This window comes from Tursiops truncatus, chromosome 3 (assembly GCF_011762595.2).
Source record: "Tursiops truncatus isolate mTurTru1 chromosome 3, mTurTru1.mat.Y, whole genome shotgun sequence".
In the NCBI taxonomy this organism is placed as follows: Eukaryota; Metazoa; Chordata; class Mammalia; order Artiodactyla; family Delphinidae; genus Tursiops; species Tursiops truncatus.
In genome coordinates, this window is record NC_047036.1 from 160,413,522 (window position 1) to 160,440,385 (window position 26,864).

Here is a 26,864-nt window from a genome sequence, read left to right on the forward strand (position 1 = left end):
GATCAGGTTCTGGAGTGGGTACCCAAGACACGACAAGGCAAGACTGAGGCCGCTGGGGAAGAGATGGGAGGACCCGGGCGGGGGTGTGGCTCTGAGCAGCGACGGTTTTGTTCACGGATGCCCCGTGTGTTTTATTGATGGATACACACACACGGGAAGGGGGAAACGAGCACCCCAACCTTGGATCCGAACCAGGCTTTCCCCCCTCCAGGCCCCTGCCGTGGAGAGGGTCGTAACTGCTGGGTCTTCTCCAAGGACACAGGGAGGGAAGTTGGGACCCCGCGTGCCCTCACCTCGCCTGGTGTGAGGGGCAGAATCGGTGCCACCCCCGGGCCTACTACCGAGGCCAGCCGTCGGTAGTGGGCAGCCGGCGCAGGGGGGGCCCAGGCCGTAGGGGCTCTGCCAGGGGCCGGGCCAGGAGCAAGGGGTAGGGGAAGGCCTTTGGAAAGTCGCCGGGGCCTCCAGGGGCCGGCGAGAGGCGCTCGGACTTGATGCTGACTGGTGGGGTGGGCGAGGAGGCACTGCGGGCTGGAGGGCCTTCCTCGCCCAGGCTGCGGCCCCCACTGCAGAGAGAGAGAGAGGAGCGGGGCCGTGAGCTCAGCGAGGAAAGCCATGTAAGTGGCATGGCTTGGGCAAAGATTGGGCAGGAGGACCTTGGGAAAGGAGGGGGTGGCCATCCCTCTTGGGGCCTCCAAAATAGCCGCCCATCCCCACCAGGACCAGTCGGGAGGGGCTAAGTGCAGAACCGGGAGTGGCCACCAGGGGTCAGCAGTGGCTGGGGCTTGGAAGACTTGGAGGAGCCCCACCCGTGAACCCGGGGTGGGAGGGAGCGTGCAAGGAGGCAGTCGGGGCACTTACCTGGGCTGGGCGGGGGTGACTGGAGGCCCATCACCCCTGGAGGGCTGCCAGGGGGCCAGGGTGGGGGGCTGCAGCAAGCCTGGGGGCGGAGGGGGGTCTCCCAGGCCATATTCTGGGTGGGGGCAGGAAGAGTAAACTGAGGCCCTGACCTCAGGGAGCCCCTTGCCCAAGCCTGACCCACCCCACAGGCCAGTTTTCAGTTCTGGAGGGCGGGGGAGTGTGGACCCCCGGCAGGCAGGTGTGTGGACGCCTCCCACAGCGGGTGCATACCTGGGGGACCTGCAGGGAGGAAGGGGAAGCTCCCTAGTGGGGGTCCTGGGGTGGCAGTGGAGCACGGACTCTGCAGGCTACCATAGAGGCCTCTCTGTGGAGAGACAGGGGAAAGGGGAAACTGAGGCCCACACCCAGGCCACCCTGCCCCCACAGCCCTTCCACACCTTCCCCTCACTCACCGAGGTGCTCAGTCCCCCTCGGGCCCCAGCCAGGCCACCAGGCAGGTCTGGCCTCCTCCCATCCACTGCCAGGTACAGGGGCGGTGGTGTCTTGCTGCCAAGGTGGCTTGCTGAGAAGAGAGGGTGCGCAAGGCCTGGGGAGCAGGAGACCCCCAGAGAGAGGGCAGGTGGCCATGTCATCTAATGGAGTCTGAGGTCCAGAGTGATGCCCACAGCCAAGCAGGGCCAGAGCCAATATTCCCGCCTTGCACAGCCCCCCTGGGACCGCCACCCCTCCTCCCCCAGGGCCTATGCCCCATGCTCACCTGGGGGGCCAGCTTTAGGGGCTCCTGGACGGAAGGGGGATGGGCGGCTCTGGGCAGGCAGGGCCTCCCCAAGCCCACTGGGGTCGCAGCCTGGTGGGGGCAGGGCCCCATATGCCATGTCAGGGCTGGGCATGGTGGGAGCTGCTGGCTGAGGGCAGAGAGGACAGGATTGGCTGAGGAATGTGGAAATGAGGGCATCAAGTCCAAGACAGAAAATCCCAATGAGTTCAGTCGCCAGCCTCCACCTTCTGTAAGTCCTCACTACTCCTCCCTCTGGCCTAACGCCACATGGCTGGGGGAGCCTGTGTCTGCCTCTGTCGCTCCTTGACAGCTAGGCCCAGAGCTGAGGCTTCTTAATCAGCATAGGGTTGACCCTGAGGGGGCTTCCCAGGGTGTTTGATGAATCAAAGAAAGGAAGGAACTGGGACTCCCCTGGTGGTGCAGTGGTTAAGAATCCGCCTACTAATGCAGGGGACACGGGTTCAAGCCCTGGTCCGGGAAGATCCCACATGCCACGGAGCAACTAAGCCCGTGTGCCGCAACTAATGAGGCTGCATGCTGCAACTACTGAAGCCCACGTGCCTAGAGCCTGAGCTCCGCCTCAAGAGAAGCCACCGCAGTGAGAAGCCCACGCACCACAACAAAGAGTAGCTGCCGCTCACAACTAGAGAAAGCCCGCGCACAGCAATGAAGACCCAACGCAGCCAAAAATTAAAATTAAAATTAAAAAAAAAAAAAGAAAGGAACTGTCTGCCTGTTGAACTCTTTTCCATCCTTCAAAGCCCCTGCTATAATGCCCACTTCTCCAGGAAGCCTTCTCTGCCCACCCAGGCAGAAACCTGCCCCCAAATTCTAGGATTCCTGGTCTTAAGTCTCTCTCTCAATCTTGGCCTCAGCCATTTGGACCTCAGAAGTGGGGGAAGGGCCCCATTCATGGCGGGGCAGGGAGTCACTTACATAGAGCCGGGGTCGGGGCAAGGCTGGGTCACCCCCATCACCTGCCAGCCTCCGCAGCTTCTCTCCTGGCCCCTCAATCACCTCCTCTGGCTCCAGCTCTTGTCCATCAAGGCCCACGCCCCTCCGCTTCAGTGTCTGTGGAAGGGGGAGACAACAGGGTGACACTCCCCCCATCCTGGCCAAGGAACCTGGTTCTAGGGAGAGGGGAGGACCTATCCCATCCAGCTCTGTGGGCAGGCAGGGTGCAAGCACAGCCTGCTCCAGCCAAATCCTATTAACCAAAAACCCCGGTGAGTTATCACCTAGTAAGTTCCAACTGTGTGTGAGAGAGGGACTGTCCTGCCCTGGGACCAGAGAGGCCCGGGTCACACGGTAGAGGCCGAGATGCACCCAGGCCTGCTGGCATTATCCCAACACTGCTTCTGAGTGTGATTCAGTTCCTCCATTCTGCACCCATGTGCAGCCTCGGAGCCTGGCGTGCAGTAGGTGCTTAATAAATGTCAGCTGACTGAGCACCTGAGGACAACTTTATAGGTTCTCCTAAGCTGCCACCCACATAGGAGCAGTGACCAGCGCACTCCTGGACCCCTGCCTCTCCTGTGTCAGCTTCTCCCCACCCTCTGCCAGATCGGGGCTTCCTGGGTGCAGTCCTAGCCCGCTGCTCTCTCCAGCCCAGTGGCTTTAGCTTCCCGCCCTGGGTAAAGATGCCCACATCCAAAGTGACAGTGATCTTGCCCATCCTGGGTTGTGGGTGTGAGGGCTGCCCAGCTAATGCAGGGGCTGCTCCTGCCTCTTTCTCCTGAGGATACAGCAGCTCAAGCAAAAACATTCCCGGGGCTTCCCTGGTGGCGCAGTGGTTGAGAGTCCACCTGCCGATGCACGGGACATGGGTTCGTGCCCCGGTCTGGGAAGATCCCACATGCCGCGGAGCGGCTGGGCCCGTGAGCCATGGCCGCTGAGCCTGCGCGTCCGGAGCCTGTGCTCCGCAACCGGAGAGGTCACAGCAGTGAGAGGCCACAGCAGTGAGAGGCCCGCGTACCGCAAAAAAAAAACATTCCTGGACCTCAGTGAGGTCTGTTTGCTTTGTGGTACCTTTTCTTCTCTGTGTCTGTACTCACCAAATGGGTAACAGGAGCAAATGAGATGATGTGTGTGAGGGGCACATAGTGGGGCCCTCAATGTTTTTTATTTCCACTATCCAGGAAGTTGCCCCTAAAAGGGACACTCTATTACCCCAAACCTGCTTTGACTAGCAGCAAAGCCAAATTGCAACGCTCATCTTTTGTGCAAACCAAGAGTCCCTAGGCTCTGAGTGAGCAGAGTGTGCTGGGCTTCATGAGGCGAGGGAGGTGGGTCCCAGGGGTACCTCAAGGATGTCGGTGTTGGTGCGGCTCTCGTGAGGCTCACTGTACTCTGTGTACTTCAGTAGCACACGGTCCATGTCCGTGCTGGCGTACTGGAAGAGGCGGTTGGCGCTATTGAAGATGATGAGGGCGATCTCACAGTCGCAGAGTACACTTAGCTCATAGGCCTTCTTCATCAGCCCAAACTTCCGCTTGGTAAATGTCACCTGGACCCAGGACCCACAGGCGGGGCAGGAGAAGACAAAGATTTGGGATGGTGAGAGGGGAGGTGGAGGGGCCTAATTGTTGCCTGAACATGCCTTGTGATTCCATGCCTTTGCATGTGCTGTTCTTTCTGGCTATACTACTCCTTCTCACTTCTTAACATGGCAAACTCCTATCGATGCTTCAAAACCCAGCCCAAATGTCCTCTCCTTTGGTAAGTTTACCTTGGCCTCCAGACAGAGCCCACACTCCCTCTCTGAGCTTCCCCAGTTCTGTGTCTCTCTCTGGTCCAGCGCTTTGAGTTGGGTGTATTTGTATTGAGTTCCACCTCCCCTGTGACTGGGGCTCCAGTCATCAAGGGGAATCAGTGAATTAATCATCATGAGAATGAGTAAAGGCTACATCTCAAACTCCTGACTACATCTCAAACTCCTGCATCAAGTCTCCTTATTCCCTTGCAGTTCTCCCAGATGGCCAGACCTTTGCCCAGGCCATGTCCCCTGCCAGGAATGCCTTTCCCCGAACCACTGGCCCACCCACTGAACTCACCTGCCGATTCCTTTGGTCCAGAATGCGTGAGATCTGAATTTTCTTCCTCCCCATTGTCCCAGGCTGGGTGGAGTGTCCTTGGTCTGGGGGTTGAGGGGGGGAGGAGAAGAGGACAGAGTAGGTGGGTGGAGAGTGGGGACAGGCACCCCAGTCTACCCCCTATCTTCCTCCTGCCCCTGCCAGGTGCTGAAAGGGAGATGATGGGGGAGATCAAGGCAGGCTGGGTCATCCCCACAGCCCACACCCTCGACCAGCCCAGGATGCAGCAAATGCTCATTGAACACCTTCAGACCAATGTTTTATAAGGAGAAGGCTGACTAAGGGGGAAAGATTGAGAGGTATGGGTGCCCCCACCTGAAGCTTTAAAGCAAAACAAGCTGGTAACTGTGGGACCTAGAGGGAGCCTGACCCCGTGTCTGTGCAGCGGGGATAACAGTGTGGTGCATTGCCCAGTGCTGCTGGAGCATAAAATGAGCTAACCCACAAAGGGCATTCAGATCTGCCTTGCAGACGGCAGGTGCTGTGTATGCACTGCTGTTATGAATACTGGCGACAGCTTAAAAGTTCTCAATAGGCCAGGTTGGAGGGCCATCCAGTGCTGGTACCCAGTGGTGCTCAGTGATCCTGAGCCTCTGAAAGTAAGCCTGGTCCACACAGCAGACACTTTTGAACTCATTCAATCCCACAATAGCCCTTTGATGAGCAAGGTTGAGGGCTGTGGTTACCAGAAAACATATATTAAAAATATATAAAACGTATATTTAAAAACTGTACTGAGGGGCTTCCCTGGTGGCGCAGTGGTTGAGAGTCCGCCTGCCGATGCAGGGGACACAGGTTCGTGCCCCGGTCCGGGAAGATCCCACATGCTGCGGAGCGGCTGGGCCCGTGAGCCATGGTCACTGAGCCTGCGCGTCTGGAGCCTGTGCTCCGCAATGGGAGAGGCCACAACAGTGAGAGGCCCGCGTACCGCAAAAACAACAACAACAACAACAAAAGAAAAACGGTACTGAGAGTGGAAAAAAGACTAGAAGGAAATGCTCAATCTGGGAGTCAACGCTGGGTGGAAATTTATGGGTGAGTTTTTTCCCGTTTTTAAAAATTGAGATGCAATTCACATAACATAAAACTTGCCATTTTAACGTATGCAATTCAGTGGCATTTAGAGCATCCACGACGTTGTACAACCATCACATCTATCTAGTTCCAGAAAATTTTCATCCTCCCAAAAAAAGACCCCAGCCCCATTAGCAGCCACTCCCCATTCCCCTCCCCTCAGCCCCTGGCAACCACTAATCTATGTTCTCTATGGCTTTGCCTGTTCTGGACACTTCGTATAAATGGAATCATACAATGTGTAGGCTTTTTGTCTTTTTTTTTTTTTTTTCCTTTTTGATCTTTTGAATTTTCTAACATTTCTCCCTCAGTGATTATAGATTTCTATTTTAAAAATTGTGTGTGTGTGGGGACTTCCCTGGTGGTCCAGTGGTTCAGATTCCACGCTTCCAGTGCAGCGGGCACGGATTCGATCCCTGGTCGGGGAACTAAGATCCCACATGCTGCGTGGCATGGCCAAAAAATAAAAATAAAATAAAAAGTTGGGGGGAAGCATAAGAGAAACCCTATCCCTGCCCCACCATCCAGCGGGAGGAGGGGGGAATGCCCTGGAAAGACTTAAGCTTGGAACCCTCAGACTGGGGGATGGGGTGGGCCCAGGCAAACTGGAGAGAAACTCTGGACCTTCCTCGTGGGGATCTTGGATTTCCCTGGTGGGGGCCCCAAGGGTGAGAATGGGCAGCTCAGTGAGGGCAGCGTGTACCCAAGACACGGTCCAGGACTTTCCCAGCAGCCCTCATGCAGGACTCCTTGGAATCAAGGAATCATGTTGCCTGTTCAGCGGCACCCACCCCACTATACAGACAGCCGCTCCCTGGCCCCCGAGATCCCCTCTGCCAACTCTATGACCACACTCCACTCCCCTATCCCTCCCATGTCATAGGTGGCTGAGGCTTGCCCAGGGTGAAGTGGGTCTGCTCTCAGGTCTCAGCCAGCCTCTGAACAGAAGAGCGGTCTTTAGCAAGGGAGGCCTCTCCCTCGGCCTCAGTTTGCTGTTTTGTGAATGAGGTGGGTATGAAATACAGAGTACCTGGCACAAGGCCTGGGAATGAGCTCTTGGGAAGTATAGGGAAATGTAGGTCTGTCTCTGGGAGTAGCCATACCTGCTTCCCACACCCCAGCCCGAGGGGTCTGAGCAGGGTGCCTCATCTTCCCACAGACCCAGGGCTGGAAGTATGAGACGCCCCAGTCTGTCATATGCGGCCCGCTGTGTGACCCCAGACACACCCTCCACCTTCTCTGGGTTGGGTCTCTGAGCGGTCACAGCCATGCAAATCCCAGTCCAACGAAAGCCCCCATCTCAGCCCCCCAGCTCCAGCTTGACTTGCTAAATTTAACCTCTGGGGCTAATTTTAATCCCCGGCTGGAATCAGGCTAGTTCCCACGGCTGGGGTGCGTTATCCCCGCCCTGACAGGTCCCTGGGGACAGAAGCAGGGCACTGGCCGGGAGGTCTCGGTGCCAAGATGACTCAGGAAATGCCCCCCACGCCTGGGGTCCCATGGGAACATGGGACTTGGACATGAGTCTCTGGGCCTGGAGGATCAACTCTGGCCCCTTCTCAATCTGTCCCCATTTTAGACAAGGACATCCTGGCTAGGGCAGGGTTCACATAATGGGGGAGCCCCAAGAGTCAGAAGGTCAGGGGGGGTTTCTCTGAACTGAGACCCAAGAGCCAGACAGGAAGTAAGTTCCAGGCAGAAGGAGTGGCAGGTGCAAAGGCCCTCAGGAGGGAGGAGATGCATCAATAAGACTGGAGTGAGGAGGCCAGCAGGAGAGGCTGCAGAGGCAGGGCCACTCTGGGTCCTCTGAGCTGCAGGGAGGCCTGTGGGTTTTGGTCTAAGAGCGGTATACAGCCGTGGGAGGGCTTTGAGCAAGAAGGCACACGACTTTTGGGGCTTCCCTGGTGGCGCAGTGGTTGAGAGTCCGCCTGCCGATGCGGGGGACACGGGTTCGTGCCCCGGTCCGGGAAGATCCCACATGCCGCGAGCGGCCGGGCCCGTGAGCCATGGCCGCTGAGCCTGCGCGTCCGGAGCCTGTGCTCCGCAACGGGAGAGGCCACAACAGTGAGAGGCCCGCGTACCACAAAAAAAAAAAAAAAAAAAAGAAGGCACAGGGCTTTAAAAACTTGGCCATGGCTGCCATGGGAAGCAGGACAGTTGGGGGCAGGGGTAGAGATGACAGGAAACTACCGGGAGGCCAGGGCTGTGTCCATCTGGGCAGAGACTGGGGGTGAGGCCCCCTCTGTGCTATGCCTGAATCTTGCACTTTAAGTCACTGTACTCTAGGGCTCTTTGGGTCCTCTGGAAGCCACTAGGTCCTCTGCCATCTCTGGAGCCAGGCCTGACAGGTAAAGATGGGCTCACACAGGGGTTTGAGTCTTCTGAACTTTGATGACCTTGGAGCCCCCAATCCTCACCCAGGAACCAAAGTCATCCCCTGCCCTGGTTCTTGAGGGATCTACCCAGCACAGAGCTGACCATGTCCCTTCACTGTTCAAGCACTCCTCATGGCCCCTCAATGCCCTCAGGAGGAAGGGAGCTCCAGTCCTCAGCCTGCCATTCAAGGCCCTGCCCCAGGGACTCCCCTGGTGGTCCAGCGCTTAAGACTTTGTGCTCCCCAGTGGTTAAGAATCCGCCTGCCAATGCAGGGGACAAGGGTTTGAGCCCTGGTCTGGAAGATCCCATGTGCCGTGGAGCAACTAAGCCTGTGCGCCACAACTACTGAGCCTGCGCTCTAGAGCCCGTGAGCCACAGCAACTGAGCCCGAGTGCCACACCTACTGAAGCCCACATACCTAGAGCCTGTGCTCCGCAACAAGAGGAGCCACTGCAATGAGAAGGCCGTGCACCGCAACGAAGAGTAGCCCCCGCTCGCCGCAACTAGAGAAAGCCCACGCGCGGCAATGAAGACCCCACACGGCCAAAAATAAATAAATAAATACATAAAAAGAAAGAAAAATTAAAAAAAAAAAAAAAAAGACTCTGCGCTCCCAATGCAGGGGGCCTGGGTTCAATCCCTGGTCACGGAATTAGATCCTGCACACTGAAATGAAGACCCCGCGTGCTGCAACTAAGACCCCGCGCAGCCAAACAAATAAAATAAATTTTTTAAAAAGTAAGAAAGGCCCTGCCCCAATCAGCTCCTGCCCACCGTTCTCTACCTTCAACAAAATATCTCTGCCTGAAAAGCCCTTGTTACCCCTTCTGCACCTGGCCAACTCTGATACACATTTCAGAAACCTAGCTCAAAAAAATCCATTCCTCCGTGAAGCCCTCCCTGCCCTCACTCTGGTCTCCCAGAGCCTCCATCCATCCCCTCCAGTTCTGACTCTGTGGGGCTAAGGGGGTCGTATATCCAGCTCTCTCCCTCTCCCCAAGACTGGAAGACCCTCAGGACAAGTCAGAGGGGTGACTGGGAAGATTTGGTGAAGGGAGCAGGTCAACAGGGACACATCTGAACTCCCCCCAGCTTCCCTCAACAACTTCCTCTCAGACTCCCCCAGCTGACTCCCTACCCAGAAATACACAGGCATGCAAATCCAGCCACTCAGCGTTGACCTGCCTCAGGCCCAGGTGTGAAGGGCCAGCCAAGGAATGCGGAGGCAGGCGGAAGGCCCAGGGTGTGCATATATATTTGTACTCACATGCAAATCCCCACCCCAGGCAGCAGACAGACCTGGCGGCCCCTTCTCCAGATGTTGGCGTGACCGGAACTGCTGGGGGGAGGTGGTGGTGCGTGCTGAATCTGCAGGGCACGAGGGGGAGGCTGAGGTTAGGGGAGTACTCTTCTGTGCGCATGTCCCCTCCACCCCCACCAATGTCCAGCTAGAAAGCAGAGAGCTTGTGGCATCTGCCCAGCAGAGAGGCACAGGTGGACTCATCGACCCAGGAAAGGGAAGAAGAGTCAGGAGAAATCCAAGAGGGCGTCTCAAAGGAGGAAGCATGTAGTTGGGCCTCAGTGGAAGGGCTGGATGGGGCCCTGAGCAGATGGACAGGGGAGTGGGCATTTGAAGTCAAGAGTCCAATACCTCCCACCCCTTTCTTTGCCCCCCATACTTGGCATTTATCAAGTGCCAACCATTGTGATAAACTGACCTCAAAAGAAGTAGAAAGCTTAAGTAGACCAATGACCACAGAAGATTAGAAAAGTGACTTGAGACCTACCATTAAAAGGACAACAGGCCCCGACAGTTTTATGGTTATTTTATCAAATCTTAAAGGACAGGAAAGTGAAATGTTCTTTAAACTACCTCAGACCTTTGAAAACAATGGGAACTGCCCAAGTCATTTTATAAAGCTCTTGTAGGTCAGAACCTAAGTCTAAAAAGAGAGAAGTATTGACCACGAAAGGGGCAATGTTAGAAGCCAGGGATTTCAAGGAAGATCTCTCTGAAGAGGTGACATCTGAACTGAGACCCAAAGACCAAGAAAGACACAGCCAAGCAAAGGAAGAGTCAGTTGTGGGGAGATCTGGTGCAAGGGTGTTCCTGGCAGGGGGAACTGCAAGGGCAAAGGCTCAGAGTGATCATGAGTTTGGCATTTTGAAAAAAAGCAAAGAAATCTCTATGGCTGGACAGTGCGAGCAAGGGAGAGAGGGGAGGGGACTGGTGGTGGGGAGAGTTGTGGCACTTGGATCACATAGGTCCTTGTGAGCCACAGTGACGAGTGTGGGTTTTACTCTGAGGGCATTAGGGAGCCACAGAGAGTTTGGAGGCAGGGGAGGGTCAGGATATGATTTTACAGTTTAAATAATCCCCTTGTACTTCCATGCATTGCTGGTGGAAAAAGAAAGAAGTAGAACCACTCTGGAAAACTGTCTGGCACCTACTAAAGCTGAACATACATCTACCCTTTGACCCAGCAATGCTTCCCTTCAACATTCACCTAAGAGAAAAGTGTCCGTGTTTTACCAAAGGACACAGACAAGAATGTTCTCAGCAGCCTCATTTGTCAGAGCCCCAAATTGGAAACAACTCAAATGCCCTCAATGGGAGAACTGGTAAATGATTTTTGGTAGATTCTATGCAAGACTACTATACAGCACAGAAAAAGGATGCATTCCACCTCCATGCCACCACACAGGTGAATCTCCCAGACCATGTGCCGGTTCAGCAATACTGGGCTCCCTAGAGAGGACACACCATGTGATTCCATTTATATGAAGTTCCAGAACAGGCAAAACTCACCTACAGTGATGGATATGAGCACAGTGGCCACCTGGAGCAGGTACTGTGACAGGACAGCGGGAGTCCAGGGACTGGGGTGTCCTGTTCCCCGGGCCAGGACCTGGATACATAGATGTGTTCAGTTTGTGCAAATTTTTTAGCCCTACTCCAACGATTTTTGCATTTTTCTCTATGTGATTTATCTCAACCAAAAGATTTTTTTAAAAACCTCATCCCTGGGGACTTCCCTGAACGTCCAGTGGTTAAGACTCTATGTTTCCATTATAGGGGGCATGGGTTCGATCCCTGGTCTGGGAACTAAGATCTCACATGCTGTGCGGCGCGGCCAAAAAAACAAAAACCAAAACAAAACCCAGAACAAACCTTGTCCCTAGTCATGGCTGCCATGAGAAACAGCATCTGTCTGCGCAGGAGCAAGGTGGCCGGGAGAGGCTGGGGCAGGTGTCTAGGTGGGAGATGTGGGGCCTGAACTGGGACGGGGGCTGCAGGTAGGCAGAAGAGGATGGATTGTTTGGTGACCAAGGGGACAGGACGTGCTGGTGGCATATGCCTGGGGTTGGGAGGGGGCCTGGGGCCTCAGGCCTGAGCGTTGTTCTGGAGGGGGGAACTAGGGGTACAAAGGAAGATTTCATGAGTGCCTGGAGCATCATAAACCCTCTAAGGTGATACCTGTGGTCACTAAGTCCATCAACAAACACCGCTGCAGTCCTTCAGGCCATGACTGTCATCTCTCTCTACGAGGTCTCTTAGCTCCCTGGTGATGGAGATGGGGGTCTGGAAGGAATCCCACCCTCCCACTGACCCTTCACTGCTGGCCTCTCCCTGTGGAAGGACTCAGTTTTCTCACCTGTAAATGGGAGGGAGAATTCTTCTCCCACCAGCTGGGGAGGAGGGGGCAGTGGAGGGATCTATCAACCTTGGCTTCTGGCCTCCCAGAAGCCAGAAGGAAGAGGGGCCTTGGAACTGGGGATGCTGAGTCAGCGTGCCATCTTGCAAGACCACAGTGACACTTACTGTGACACGCTGGGAGACATCAGACCCCTACTTCCTCCCCCACAAAATGGGTCACAGAATCCTGATATCAAAGGCTTTGCAGTGAGGTTTGAGAGAAAAGATCAAGAAGAGGCAAGTTCCCCTTCTTGCCTCCCAGTGGGTCTTTAATGGAGGGACAAGTGGCAAAGTCACGCTGCCAGACCCTTGAGCTCAGAGGCCTCAGTTTGGTGGGGGACCCAGGCCGGCGAGGAAAGGAGAGGAGGAAAGGAGAAGTGAGAGGCAGGTGGGTGGCCTGGGGGAGATGAGGGCCCGCGGGACGCGGCGAAGCGGGGAGGGGGCGCTGCTCCTGGGCCCTGCAGCAAATCAGGCCGGTGGCCCCGCCTCACGCAACCCAGGCGGTGGTTTCATCACCTGCTCCCCAAGTACCTCATTACAGGCGACAGGAAGAGCCCCTTGGAAAGTCGGGACCCCCCCTCCCCTCTCTTGAGGGCTCCAGTGGCTCCCACCCCAGCTGCTGGAGACACCCCTCCTCCCCGAGCCGGGGCCCTGGGCCGCCTCCTCCCCTGGGAGCCTGGGGAGATGGTGGCCCAGGTAGTGGGGGGGGGGCACTGTGGGTGACCTAGGGGCTGGCTCAGCCCACAACAGCCCCTGGAGTCCCTCACCTGCCCTGGGGAGAAGGCGGGCTCTAGCAGTGACTACTGTGCAACCAAACTTCTCTGGGCCTCAGCTTCCTACCCCAGAAGATGGGGAGAGTCGGCGACACCTCCCTGAGTTGGGGGGCTCTCTGGAGATAATATCGCCCTCTTTCTCTATGCAGGCAGCTTTTGCCATCACTGGGCCTGACCCCTCCCAGAAGGCCTTGGGGTCACCTCTCCTCAGCCCTGGGGTGCCCAGCTCAGAGTGAGGGCCCCGGGCAGACCCAGGAAGGGTGCTGGGGACAGGGGGTCAGGGAGAAAGCTCTTTCCTCCTACGTACAGATTGGGGGGTTGGGAGATTCCCCTCGCAGGGAGACCCCCCAAACACATGCATCACCCCCAACACCCACATACATAAGTCCCCAAAACACATGCAGTCCACAATACATGCAGACCCCTCCCAAACCCACACGGCTTGCCAAACACACACATCCCCCAAACACACACAGAGGCCTCTGCACACGCAGATGCCCAACTACATGCAGACCCCTCAGACACACACAGCGTCCCCCAACACCTGCCGATCCCTCGAATGTACACAAACCCCCCAATATATGCAGACGCCCCCAAACACACGACCCCCAACAACATGCAACCCTCCTAGACACACACAGAGCTCCCCAAACACATGTAGACTCCCCAAATCCATGCTAGTCCCCCATTATAAGCAGGCCCCCAGACACAGATAGGGCCTCTATCCCCTGCAGGGGTATCGCCCACCCTCTGGCTTCCTGAGGCAGGGTGGGAGCACCCCCCCGGGGAAGAGATGTGGGTTCGGGGCTGGGGGTTCTGAGGGTGGGGTGTGAAGATCTCAGGGATCGCACGTACGGACACTGCATGGGGAACACAAGCTATGCTGGTGCAAGGTGGCAGGGGGTTGAGGGGATCTTCGGGGTATTTCTGGGGACTGTGGGGGTCTGAGGGTGGGGTGTGTTACCCACGTGTGGCTCTGAATCCCAGAATGTTCCAGCTGGAGGAGGCCCTTTGCGGGGGTCCCTTTGTTTATAGACCTCTCTGGCACTCATGGGGAAACGGAGGCCCCGTGGGGGACCCTCAGACCCACCTCCACAGACCCCTCCCCAGGCCTGCTCCATGAGCTAAGAGGTATGATGGCCTGGCTGTGGCTATGGGCACAGCCAGATGGGGGTATCGACTCCACTGTACACTCATTGCCTGACATGCTCCAAGCCTCAGTTTCCCCATTTGTACAATGGGCCCTGGGGGCGCCTCAGGCACTCACCCACGTGTCCCTCTACTTTAGACAGGCCTCATCTACCAGCAGATTCCCAGCTCGCCTTCCGCCCCTTTCCAGGCACCTGAAACACCAGCCCCAGACAGACCTGCCACTTTCCCATTGCCAGGCTTTTGCCCCCGCTGTGCCCTCTGCCCGGAACGCCCTTCTCAGACTTACCCAGGTCTGAGAGGCTGCTACACGTCCTTCAAGCCTGGGCAGAAATCTCTCTTTCTAGAGGTGCTAATTTCCCCGGACCAGATTTCTCTTTCCCTGTGTCACTTAGTCCTACCAGATATTTTTGGTGCTTCTTTGTTACTTTCTTTGATGATCCTGTTGCCCCACTAAGATGTCCGTTCCACGAGGGCAAGGATGGAGCCTTCCCAATGCCCGGCACACAGTAGGTCCACAATCACCCTTCCTTGAATGAATGAGCAAACAACTGCTTAACAAACGGAAGAAACATCAGCAACGGGTTCCGTTTTCTTTTAAATACCTCATGGTTCACAAAACAAATTTGAGGTCCCATCTGGCCCACAGGCCGCCAGTTTGAGGGGGCCCCTGCTCCCCCACTCCTCTCTAAACAGCCCACAGCACGACAGCCCACTGGATGGTGCTCATGCTTCTCTCAGGCCAAGGGGCTGATCCTCTGAAGGTTCCAGTGCCCGCGTGGAAGGAAACTATGTCCCGGGGTCATGCAGAACCTGGCTGCCCTCACTGTCCACTGAAGGTCCTGCCAGGAAGGCCATTTTCTCTGTCATGGCCACTGCAAATGGAGATGTGCCCCATCCCACCTCCTGTGGGGCTTGGGACTCCTACCCCTGGCGCTGAGAGAGACCATACATTCAGAACCCAACTCTGCTATCTCACACAGGTCAGAGCCCTCGGCCACTGAAGGCCCCCAAAGATGTCCCCTAAGCTGCGGTGGCAGCTGCAGGAACAACCCAAGGCTTCTCTCTCTTTGTTCCAAAGAAAGATCTCCCCGTAGGGCCCCAGAAATTCATCCCCAGAGGCCCAGACCTCCCAGCTTGGGAAATTAGCACATCTGTCAGAGCTGAGAGGAAGACACTCAGCCCATAGCCCAGCAGACCCAAGACGCAGCCAGTGGGGAACCCAAGATGGGGCCTTTGAGGCATCCCTAGTCCCCACTTTCTTCGCCAAGAAATGTCTGGGAGCTGACCAACGTGCCAGGGACGCAAGGGCAGGGAGTGGACAGACCCGTCTGACCTTTCCCATTGCCCAGTCTGGTGGGGGAGACGACAGACACGTAAACTGTCAGGGACAGAGCCCTCACCAATGAAATTCTATACGGCAGGGGTCCCCAACTCCCGGGCTGTGGACCGCTACCGTCTGCAGCCTCTTAGGAACCTTGCTGCACAGCAGGAGGGGAGTGGAGGGCGAACAAGCGAAGCTTCATCTGCGGCTCCCCGTCTCTCACGTTACCACCTGAACCATGCCCCCTGCCCCCAGTCTGTGGAAAAATTGTCTTCCATGAAACCGGTCCCTGATGCCAAAAAGGTTGGGGACCACAGCTATAGGGGGAGGCAGTGGGGGAGGTGGCAGGGGAGGGAGCTGCTTTGGAAAGATGGGCCAGAAGGGACTTTTTGAAAAGGGGATCTCAAGGACTAGAGGACACCAGCCATGAAGGGGTGTGGGTGAGAGACTGCCTGGTGGAAGGAATGGCAGGTGCAAAGGTCCTGAGGTGGGAATGTGCTGGGTGGGTTCCAGGTGCAGGCGTGGATGGTATTGCCAGGTATGGGTGAGCGAGGGGCATCTGGAGACAGAAGAGGGCAGGGAGGCTGCAAGGGGCCTTGGGGATCAGGGTGAAAGAGTGGGCTGTAGAGCAATGGAGAGTCATGGAGGGTGTATGAACGGGGGTGGGGGGGGGCTGTTGTGCAATTCAGGATTTTCAGCAGACTCCGTGGCTGCTGTGGTGAGAAGTCCTTTGGGAGCAGGAGGCCAGGACAGCGTCCAGTGGGAGAGGGTCGGGGCTCTGATTGTGGAAACTGGACAGAGGCAGGCCTGTGCCCACAGCAGTGACTCATTATCACAACTTGCCTGGATTGTTCCCTTCTGAGGACCCCACCTCAACCTCTGGTGAACCTGAACCTGGAGGAGATCAGGACAGGAAAGCTGACAGGCCTGAGGCTTGCTTGGCCCCTGGTGGAGGGTGGGGTGCGGGTGGACCTGGATGGGGCTCACAGGCACGTCCACTCGGTCATAGTTCGCATGGCCCCTCCTGTTACTGAGTGCCTGCTGTCTGCCCGGGCCCATGCTCCACCTCACTTACACACAGGACCAGCTTGACTCAGATAGCCCAGTGAAGCGGAGACGGCTGCCCTGTTTTATACAGGAGGAAGCAGGCTCCTTCCCAGGGCCACACGGTGGGACCCCAGATCCTCGCTCAAGCGTGGGCTTATACCACAGGGTTCTCCGGCCGTGCCCCAAATTCACCCTCGCCGACCCAGTCTGGGAAGTGGGCCTGGGCACCAGTGGGATCTGAGACACTCATTCCTGAGTTCCCTGGGGCCAGTGAGCAGCCTCACAAGCCCCCCCCCCCCACAAGATGCAGGCTCAGCGAGGACCTTTGGGAGGCTGAGAAATGGGACCCAACCACTGTGTACACCCCACTCGGATTCATGGGCCTGGGCTGGGGTGACCTCTCCAACCCCACATGGGATCCCAGGAGTGTGATAAATACTCTCTGACAAATGACATCTGTCTCCAGGTGCATATGTGCCTCTAATATTCCAGAAGGTCAGACCCCCAACATGTCTATACTCATTGCATCTGAGTTGGGGTGACAAATGATTTTAATTCCCTTTCTCCTCTAATTTGCATTTTCTAGATGGCTGCCTGGTTGGGTAATGATTTAATGAAATCAATCATTAGTTGGAGATGGGAAGTAAGATCGGGCTCAAATTGCTCAGGTCACAGGGTCAGAAAGGGGTAGCGATTTGTCTGAGGTCACACAGAGAGGAGAGAGGAAGCTGGGGCCCCTCACTCCTGGCTTTAGTTCTAGGGGCTGAGGGGCAGCCTTGAGCCCGTCCTTTCTCTGAGGGGCCTGCGTGTTTCCACCTGGCCTCAGTCTTCCCTCCTGCAAAGTGGCAGCTTCAGACCAGATAGCGAGTTCCCAGCTCTCGCAGGTGAGACCCCAGGACTCTAAATGTCCCAAAATTCCATTCCCTGGAGGCCAAGATTCACTCCTGGACTCAGACAGGTAGTGGAAGGCAGGTATGGGGACAGGAGGGAGCAAGGCTGACTTCTCCCAAAGCTCCTTTGACCTTTGAAATCAAACCCCATACACTTGTCCTTCCGAGTCTAAATACTTTTTTGAACCCCGTTTCCTTCACCCCAAGAGCCTGAAAGTTCTCATCCCCGACGCCAAAGATCCAGAGGTCCTGACCTTCCCCAGTGAGGATTCTCAGCTGGTCAGGCAGAAGGCCTCAGCTATTTCTGACTTCTTGGGTCTGCAGCTTGGGGACTGGGAATAGCCGGGGACCCCAGTTGGCAACGTCTGCTGCCCTGGACCCTGAGAGAGGCAGAGGGTGGGGACCATGAAAGTAATGCAGCCACAGGCTTGTCATGTGCTGACAACCTCGGAGGGCTGTGACTATCCTTCCTATACCCATGGCCCAGATGGGACACTGAGGCACGGGGAGGAAGTGGCCCAGGCAGCTGTGGCGCCCCACTCAGGGGTCTGGGCCCACCATCCTGCCCTCAGCCACAAAGGCATCCTGTGGGCCCAGCTGAGGCCCCACGTTCACTGCATGAGGTGCAAACCCCATGGGGTGGATGAGGGTCATGGCGGTCACAGGCACACGTGGATGTCATGCCACTTGCAGGTCTGGGGCCGCGACACACAAGGGCACACCGACAGCAGGAAGGCATGGGGTCGTGGTTGTGCACAGGGGGCTCCAGGATGCACAAAGCGATGTGACCCAGGAAAGGGGACCACTGTAACTCACAGTCGCATACCAGGGGCTCATGGCACCACAACTTTGGACTCACAATTCCCCAACTGACACAACCCTCAGACACATGCCTTTTGGACACACAACCCCTCAGACATGACACACACTCCTTCAGACATAACTCCTAGACATGCAACCCCTGGGACACTCACCCTTTCAGACACACAACCTCTCAGAACCACAACCCTTGACCGCCCCACCCCCCGAACACAACCCTCAGACTCACACCCCTTGGACACATACCCCTTGGACACACAAATCCAGGACACATAACCTCTCAAACTCGCAATCTTAGGACTGCACACCTCTTAGACACAACTCTCCCTCGTACAGCAGGACATTCGGACTTTCAAACTCAACCCAGCCCACAGATGCCATTCAAAGGACACCGCAAAAACCTCGGCCCAACGCAACACGCACCTGCTACACCTGGACCCTTGGACGCTCGCGCACCGACCTGGAGGAAGCAGCTCAGAACCCCGAGCGCCCGGCAGCCGCAGGGGCCTTCGGAGTGGGCGGCCCCGCCCCCGGGAGCTGATTGGGCGGGGCTTAAATTTGCATAGAGGGCGTGCCACGGGCTGCGACGGACGGGCACTCGGGCGTGGCCGGGCCCCGGGAGTTCTGGGGCCCGGGACTCAGACGCGGGAAGACTCTGAGGTGGGGAATAGTATAATGAGGGAGGGGGGCCCGGGAGGGAGCTGGTTCAGACCTGCCAGGCTTCCCCCGATGTCAGTGGGCGACCCTGACCTGCTGAGCCTGACCCTAATTCGGACCCTGTCTGTAACCCCCTGCTATCTCCTACTCTGGACTAACTTCAAACTGAGTGAAATGTAACTCCGACCCGGGACCTGAGGCCCCAGGCACCGAGACTTTCTCGAAGCCAACCCTGACCCTTGCTCTCACCCAAATGGAGGGACTGCAGAGAGGGGCTCTAGGGTCGCTGAGGGACCTCGCCCAGCTGTGTGCCTCCTGCAGCTGAATGTGTGACCCACGTACTTCGACAGGAGGGTAACAGACCCCTCGGTGGCTGGGCGCCCTCCTCCACTTCAAAGGTCAGCTTCCAGGACTGGACCCCCTCCCTGGGATCCCAGCACCACCCAGCACAGGTCCAGGCCCAGAGGGGGATCAGAGCAGGATTAATGAGTGAATCAAGGTGGAAAGAATTACAGGATGAAGATGACTTTTGACTGGGCAATCCTGGAGAAGCCCCCAGTCTGAAGGAGGCAGAGCTACCACATACTCCCTATCCCTGTGGGATCAGAACTGGGCCAGAGGGGTCAGGGAGGGCTTCCCCCAAAGAGGGGTGGAGCATTTATACTGGGCCTTGAAGCACGAGTAGGAGTTTGCCACTGGTAGAAGAAGAGGGAACAGGACTTGCAAAGGTTCAGAGAAAGAGTGCAGAACATTCTTTGGTGGGGGAAGATGAAGCCAGAGCAGTGAGTGGAAGTAGATTGAGCTGGGCACCCAAAGAGAGGCTTGGAGATGGGGGAGGGGGTCCACTGGGGCAGATGAAAGGGGAGAGTAGGTGGGTTGCAATGGCTGCCTGGTGTCCACCTTCTAAGAAGACAACAGGAGGTGATTGGACCACTCAGGGGAGAATATGTGGAGATATTAGTATGTGGGGGACACTGAAGAAGGGAACAGAGACCCTGCCTCTCCCCACACCTCAGTTTCCCCATCTGTGACATGGGCAGTTTGGACCCCCAGCCTGGGCATAGATTTCTCTTTGGACCAAAAAAACTAGGGTTCACACTGTGTCATAAAGGTGGGGATCAGGGTTCCTGCCTCTCCCACCCCGTCTTTGCTGCCCTTCAGTGTCCAACACCAGACACTCAGGTGTCCCAAGAACACACCAGGGCCTAGGCCAGGTTGGGGGCTTCTGCCTGGGCTCAAAGGCACAGAACAAGGCTTGGGGAGTGTGGAGGTGGCTGGGGAGGCCTGGGGCCCTCGAGAGCTGCTCTGTTTACCCAAGACCGCCTGCCTGCCTCTGATGCAACAAGCAGGCTCTGGTTACGTGAGGGCGGCAGCTGGAGCAGCTCTAGGAGCAGCCCGGGCTGGGCCAGCTGGGGTTGCCCACTATGGGCCACACCTCTTGCCCCCTCACCACTGGGGCTTGCTCCTGTGTTCCTGCCCCTGCCACATTGTCTCCTTCCACCACTCATGGTGGAAACACCCTTCCCATTCCGGTCCATACCATCTTCTATCATTCACACCGTTTCCTATAATGGCTCCTTCTTTCTGCCTTTACCCCTGTTCCTGTCCTATACCCTCCCCCATCGCTGGCTGTGTTACCCCATGTGGACCCACACCCCCCACTGGGCCAATCAAGAGTCTCGACCTCAGTCTTCTCAGATGAGGGGACACTCTTAGGTGCTGGAGTAAGAGGTTGGGGGGTTGAAAGGGAGATTTCGGGGGAGAAGGGAATGGAAAAGGCCAGAGAGGAAGATCTGGGAAAGGGGCCTGGAAGACGGGGAAGGTAGAGACAGGGATGGGAAGGTGAGGAGGTGTAGAAGCTGCTCCCCCCAAGTCCCCCTCTCCAGATCCTCTCCCAGAATGTCAACAGGGGAAGCCTTTGAAGGATCCTCCATGGCAAGGACAGTGTGGTCCAATGGGTAGGGCTTCAGGGTTCGAGGACCCTGGGTTCCCATCCCAGCTCTGACTCCCACTCGCTGTGTGACCTCAGGCCAGTCACTTCACCCCTCTGAGCCTGTTTGCTCATGTGAAAAGTGGGGACAATAGTAGTCTCTCCTCTGGGGGGGGAGAAGCATTTCAAGGTCGGCCTCCAATGCCCCCTCCTCCTCCAAAAGCCTTACCTATCCCCCCTCCCATCTGTTGTTCTGACACCCCCATCCCTCCTTCTACCTGAGCGCTGACCCCGTGGTTTAGAAATGTCTCTGTCCAGCTCTGTCTCCCGGAGCCTGGGCCGTGTGTTGTGGTAGCACAATAGGGGTGTTTCCATGGGTTTCTTGAAGAACTGGAGTCCTGGAGAGGGTCTGAGTAGCGTAGGGGCATGCGGACCAATCTTGGGGCATCCAGAGGCCTTGCTGGGGGATGAGGCAGGGGCCAGGAAGGGGCTTCCCAGGGGCAGGACCCTCAGAGTACAGAGCAGGCCTGAAATAAAAACTAGGACTTGGGGCTTCCCTGGTGGCACAGTGTTTGAGAGTCCGCCTGCCGATGCAGGGGACACGGGTTCGTGCCCCGGTCCGGGAAGATCCCACATGCCGCGGAGCGGCTGGGCCCGTGAGCCATGGCCGCTGAGCCTGCGCGTCCGGAGCCTGTAATCCGCAACGGGAGAGGCCACAACAGTGAGAGACCCGCGTACCGCAAAAAAAAAAAAAAAAAAAAAAAAAAAAAAAAAAAACCAGGGGCTAAGAACAAAAAGCCAAAACTCAAGTCTGATTCCCATCCTGACCACTGTGGACCAACTGGAGACAAGTCACCGCCCTCCCGGGCCTCCTTTTACTCCATCCACAAATTTGAAGGAGACTGGTGGAGGGTGGGGGGGACAGTTCCAACACTTAACCCAGGGAGCCCTTCCAGGTTACCCCCACCCGTGGGTGCTAGGCTCCCTACTTGAATGCCCCGTAGCACGGAGAGTTCCCTGTCGCTCTCCTCGCTGCCCACCTATTTCTGGGAGCAAGTCTTAGCGAGCTAGGTCTGGGCATGCCCACACCCTTCACTCCGGGCGGGGCGGGGGGGAGGGGGTAAGTCGGCCAGAGCTTCGAGGCAGATGCGAGGTGTTGCTGCGTAATCTGGCCTTGCAGAGCCTTAGTTCGCTTTCTAGAAAATGGAAGCAAGAACGTATGAAGTGAAAAAGGACGGAGGGTCACGATGCACCCTTCAGGATCGGCCAAGACTGGGGACGGGGGCTTGAATCAGGGGCTAAGAACAGCTTGGAGGCGGAGTGCCCGGCCAAGGCTTTGCCTCTTGCGCCCCCTTGCGGCCGGCAGGGGACGGACGTTCGCCCGGCATGAAAGGCGAGCCGGCCACGCAGAGCAAATAACCAGCATCTCCGTGAGCCCCAGGATTTGGGGTGGTGGGGCATCTAACAACCCACAGTCCTGCACAAACCTCTTTGAGAGTACTGGCTAAGGTCATGTTCAGGGGCCGTGGGTGACAGGGAGCCCTCGGAAGGTCTAGGGCACCTCATGACTGCCCCCCACTAACTCACAGCGCCTGAGCCATCCAAGGCTGCCTCTGGGATACATGCAGTTACCTCACTTAGCTGCCTGTCTGTCCAGCGGGTCTGAGCCCTGGAGCCAGGGTTGGTCTGTCTGGCTCACCAGGGCATCCCCTGGGCAGGCAGGGCCTAGCTCAGAGAGAACCGTCAATGATGGATACATGGCTGCATGGCAGGAGGAGAGATGGACGAGAGGTGCCTTCAGAGTGGGTGGAGAGGGAGGGTGACTCTGTGGGGGTTACACACCAGGCAGGGCCTAAAACAGTGTGAACCTGAGGCTCTTCCCTCCCCCTCAACTGAGCTGGGGCAGGGGGAAGGCATGATGGTAGCACACAGGCCCCCAGTACACCCTAGGAGAGGTGAGAGAGGGCTGACCCTGTTTCCTGGTGGTGGGAGGCAATTATTAATACCTCCTGTGTTCCTGAACCTCCTCCCAAGCCCTCAGGCCCCTCCACAGCCCTGATACCCCACCAGGACCCTCTCTGTCTACCCTAGGGTGCCCTTGGCCTTTGCCACCCCTCTCGCCCAACCACTTCTCTGGGCCAAACTGGGGGATCCTCCCAGAGCAGTGAGCCTGGGACCCACCCTGGCTCTACCCTCGACAACTCAATTCTGCCCTTCTTTATACATTTTGCTGGGCACTTTGTTGGCACACAGCTGGCCTCGGAGGTGTACAAACCATGGGCCATGATCTCCCAGGCTTGGAATTCGCAGGGATCAGATCAGCGTGGGCTCTTCTCAAGTCAGCAGAAACAGACTCAAAGCAATTTTGGCAAATACAGTAATTTTAGGGACTCATGAAACTGAAGAATTGAGATTTTCTAGTGTCAGGTACAGCTGGATCCAGGGCCCCAGGCAATGTTCTCAGGTCCCCTGGTCCATCTGCCGAGCTCACCAACCCCAGAAGGAAGATGGTACTTTTCCAGCAAAATCCTCAGGGAAGATCTCTCATTGGATCGCATGCCCATCTCAAACCAATCACTGTGACCTGGGAGATGGGGGGCTCTGACTAGCCAGGCCAGGGTCCCACATCCACCCCTGGAGTTAGGGTGGCTTCTCCTTATGGTCTGAGCCTGAGGTGGGCATTTCTGCTCGAGGCAGAATGCAGTCCAGGCAGGCAGGTACACGAATGCCTGCCTCAGCCTGTAGAGAAGGTCCAGTCCAGCCTTCCTTGTTGAGATGGAGAAAGGTAGCACCAGGGAGGGTCGGTGACAGACCCATGTCACACAGCATGTCAGAGGCAGGGCTGGGACCAAACTAGGCCGGGGTCTACTCTTCTCTGTGTGATCTCGCACAAACAATGCCACCTCTTGGAGCTTCTCTTTTCCCTTCTGCATTTGGGTGACACCTGCCTGATAGGGCTGTCTGAGGATGAAAGATGACCCTTGTGAAGCCTCCAGCACAGATCTGGGCACACAGCAGGTGCATGTTCAGGACTGTCATGGTGGCAGTTACTGGTCCGAGGGGCCATGGCCGTGTCCATGGCCAGTGGGGGCGGGTAAGAATCCAGAGGCAGCAAAGCCTCGTCTCAGGACATTCATGGCTGGCCCAGAAGCTCCAGGCAAGAGCAAGAGGAATGCGCTGGCCACACTTACTTGGTCTTCTGTCCCTGCCAAGTCCCACAAGGCTGTGTCCAAGGGTCCAAGCTTTGGTTGGGCTGGGGGGCAAGAGGTGAGTCAAGGCGAGGTCTGAGAGACCCCTAGGGCTGCAGGGTAGCCCTGATGAGGTGGCGTCTGAGGAAAATCCTGGGCAAGGCTGAGGGAAGAGGTGAAGCACTGGGAGTTAGAGGGTCTGGGTGTGAATCCTGGCATTTCCAGTCACTCGCCTCTCTGAGCCTCAGTTTCCTCTTCTGTAAAATGAGGCTGTGTGTAGAGCCCGGGGCCTGGAGAAGCAGGGGAGGCCAGGACTTGATCCTGTGAAGGTCACCTACAACCCTTGGGGGGGGCAGTCTGGGGAGAAGTGGGAGTGGAGGCTCCGAGGTAGGGAGTGGGGCGGCAATTCTGGGGAGCAGAGCAGGGTCTGTAGGTACACAGGTGGGATCGGGCGGAGCCACAAAGCAGTTTGTTCTGAGGGGGCGCGGCAGTAGCAGTAAAGGGACGGCAGATGACCCAGGATGTTCACGCCTTGCCTGGAGGCTCCAGGCAGGAGCAGGAGAAACACACTGACTGTGGACGGGTGGAGAGGGCAGCATCTTTGAGGCTTGAGGGTGGGAGGCACCAGGGCACAGGGGATAGGATGGGGGAGATTTTGGGGTGTGGGTCCAGACTGGTGGGCAACAATGGGTGGGGAAATGGGGTGGGTTGCTGACCCCCTTGGCAGCCCCTCTTGCTCCAGGCCCTCCCAGATGTCCCCCAAGTGACCCCACAGTCTGTGGGATTCCTCATCACCCCGATGCCCAGAGCTAAGCCTGTCACATAGCAAGTGCCCGATAAGAACTCTGACTGCACACCCATGAACTCTGCTGCCTCTTGGCTCTCGGGGCGGCTGCTCTAGGAGTTGTGGGGGCCCTGTCCCCTGCCACGCCTCCCTTGACCCTCTGAGACCTCCGCAGCACAGAGCACAATCACAGCAAATGAGCAGGGGGCTGTGAGAGCTACACAAGCTGCGGGCACACTCAGTCCCTTGGGTACCTCCAATCTGCCTGTGTCTGCCCTGCATGAGCACAGAATAACAAGACGCTAGGCCTTTCTTGGTGCCACGCTCTCCTCAGATGGTCAACCACACCTCCCAGTACTGAAGCCCTCCTGCAGTCCTCGCCCATCTGGTCCTGGTCACGTGACTGGCCTTGACCAATGGGACAGCCATAACTGAAGCAAGGGAAGGCTGGATGAACACGTGCACACCGGGCGCCCAACCACCAGGAGAAGCTTGGGCTGTCCTGCTGGAGAGGCCACGTGGAGGACCAGACACCCCCCTCCCCACCAGCAGCAGACAGCACTGGTCAAGGGCCAGATGTGAGGCTACTTCTGACTCTCTGGCCCCATCAAGCTCCCACAAGAGCCACAGGTAGCAGCCAGGTGGGCCCAGCAAAACTGCCCGGCTGAGTCCAACCCAAACTGCACGACCGTAAGCAGGCGAATGATTGGTGTCATAAGCCACTAAGTTTTGGGATAGTTTGTCATGCAGCAGTAGCTGACTGCTACAATACACATCACTCTATGCAGATGCGCCTAATGAGCACTCTGACAGAAGGGAAAAGCAGAGACCAGAGTGAGGAGGGACTTGCTCAGGGTCACACAGCAGGTCAGCAGTAGAATGAAGATTCCAGAGCTGGGTGGATAACAGTCCTGCTGGGCTCTGCCTGAGACAATGTGTTTGGGTAAAGCAAGCAGCTGGCATGTGGAAGGGTATGGAAAATGGGGCTCCCCTCTGTCTTGGGGGGCAGGGGTCCTTGGGATCAGGACAGGGCCTGTGGCCTGGATAAGGGGCAGGAAGATGACAGAGAAAGCACAAGGGAGATGGGCTGACAACAGCCCTGAGCAGCAGAGGGCACAGGTGCCCCTACCCTCTATCCTCCCACGGATGAAACCACCCTACAAGCCTAGGGAGAAAACTTGAGTGGTTAGTCAAGTAGGTCCGTTCTTGGATGCCGAGAACGTGGGTTAGTTCAGAGCAAGGAGCACAGAGAGGCTTCTGGCCCCACTTGGCACTGACCTGAGTCAGAGGGGCCAAAGCACCTCCAAGTCTCTTCCGGGATCAGGCTGAAGAGGGCGGGGGAGGTTCCTCGGGGCTGGAACAAAACATGTGCAGCGTCCATGAGGCTGAGGTCAGAGGCCATGAGGCCTGCTCGGCTAGGCTGGATTGTGCATTGGGGTCATACTCCAGTCCCCCAAGACCCCTGGCCTGAGCCTTCAGGGCATCCTCTGTAAAAATGGGACCAGCGACCCACTTCAGAGGTCGTGCCTGGGCCTCACGTAGGACTGGGAGCTTCAAACCCCCAGGGCTTGCAAAGAGACGCAATAGCAGGTGAGTAGCTACTACGCAAGCTGCTACTGGTGCCTTTCAGAAGCACGGTGCATTTTCGCAACAGCAGGCAGAAGCAGGGCTTCTGGAAGCAGCTGGGAAACTGAGTTAAAAGTAAAAGCGATGGTTTTTGAGGCCCTACTGTGTGTATGGCACTGTGCAAGGCTTGACGCAGTGAACTCCAGTCCCAATGGCTGTCACCCACCCGGGCCAGAGCAGCCAGAGCCAGATGGTTATTTGGTGCAGGGGAACCATCATGAACCCCTCTCACGCTACCCTCAGAGGGCAGGTTGCTGCACATCCCTTCTTACACATTTGCAAGGCCTTTTTGGTTTTTGTTGTTGCTTGTTTTTTGTTTTTAAGGCTTTTTTGGTTTTGACAGTTCTTTTGTCTCAATTATCACAGGCAGCAACACAGTTTTTTTTCTTTCTAAGTGCCTGGTCGGGGACAGGCATACCAGAACCCCACACTGAAGGAGCCAGACACATCTCAAGCTCGAGTGATGGCTTATAGCACGTGTGCATGTGTTTACATGTGTGTTTATTAAGTTATAATGAAAACCAAAACAAAAAGAGCTACTTCTCCAAAAACTCTCTCCCCGGTATGTAAGAACTGTAAGTAGTTTTCATTTTTAGACCGTCTGGTCATTGGCTCAAAGCCTCTTTCAGCTCCGGGCGCCCTCCCAGCTGCCCTCGAGGCCCCTGCCCACCCCCTGAACCCGTCTCCCTTTCGCTCACCCACTGCAGCCACACCCGCCTCAGATGTTCCTCCAACACACCCAGCTCACCAGGCCCCAGGCCTTTGCCCTGCCACTGACGTGCCTGGAGCACCAACCCCGGGT

The 26,864-nt window shown here is 56.8% G+C and overlaps 1 protein-coding gene across 8 annotated transcripts in view; it reads right to left on the reverse strand.

Annotated features, from left to right (window-relative positions):
- Window positions 1-100: 100 nt before the first annotated feature.
- Window positions 101-26,864, reverse strand: part of BORCS8 (BLOC-1 related complex subunit 8) — a 37,626-nt gene continuing 10,862 nt past the window's right edge. Inside the window, exons 6-17 of one of the 8 annotated variants that reach the window (XM_073803133.1) lie at window positions 25,715-25,790; window positions 20,743-20,991; window positions 10,988-11,087; window positions 9,446-9,546; window positions 4,690-4,772; window positions 3,939-4,142; window positions 2,573-2,707; window positions 1,616-1,763; window positions 1,311-1,420; window positions 1,129-1,222; window positions 859-970; window positions 101-563 (exon numbers count right to left, since the gene is read on the reverse strand). In XM_073803133.1, coding sequence (XP_073659234.1) covers window positions 338-563; window positions 859-970; window positions 1,129-1,222; window positions 1,311-1,420; window positions 1,616-1,763; window positions 2,573-2,707; window positions 3,939-4,142; window positions 4,690-4,772; window positions 9,446-9,546; window positions 10,988-11,087; window positions 20,743-20,991; window positions 25,715-25,790 — 1,638 coding nt within the window. In that variant the 3' untranslated portion in view covers window positions 101-337. The other 7 variants (XM_073803132.1, XR_012331056.1, XR_012331057.1 and 4 more) reach the window with 7 other exon arrangements.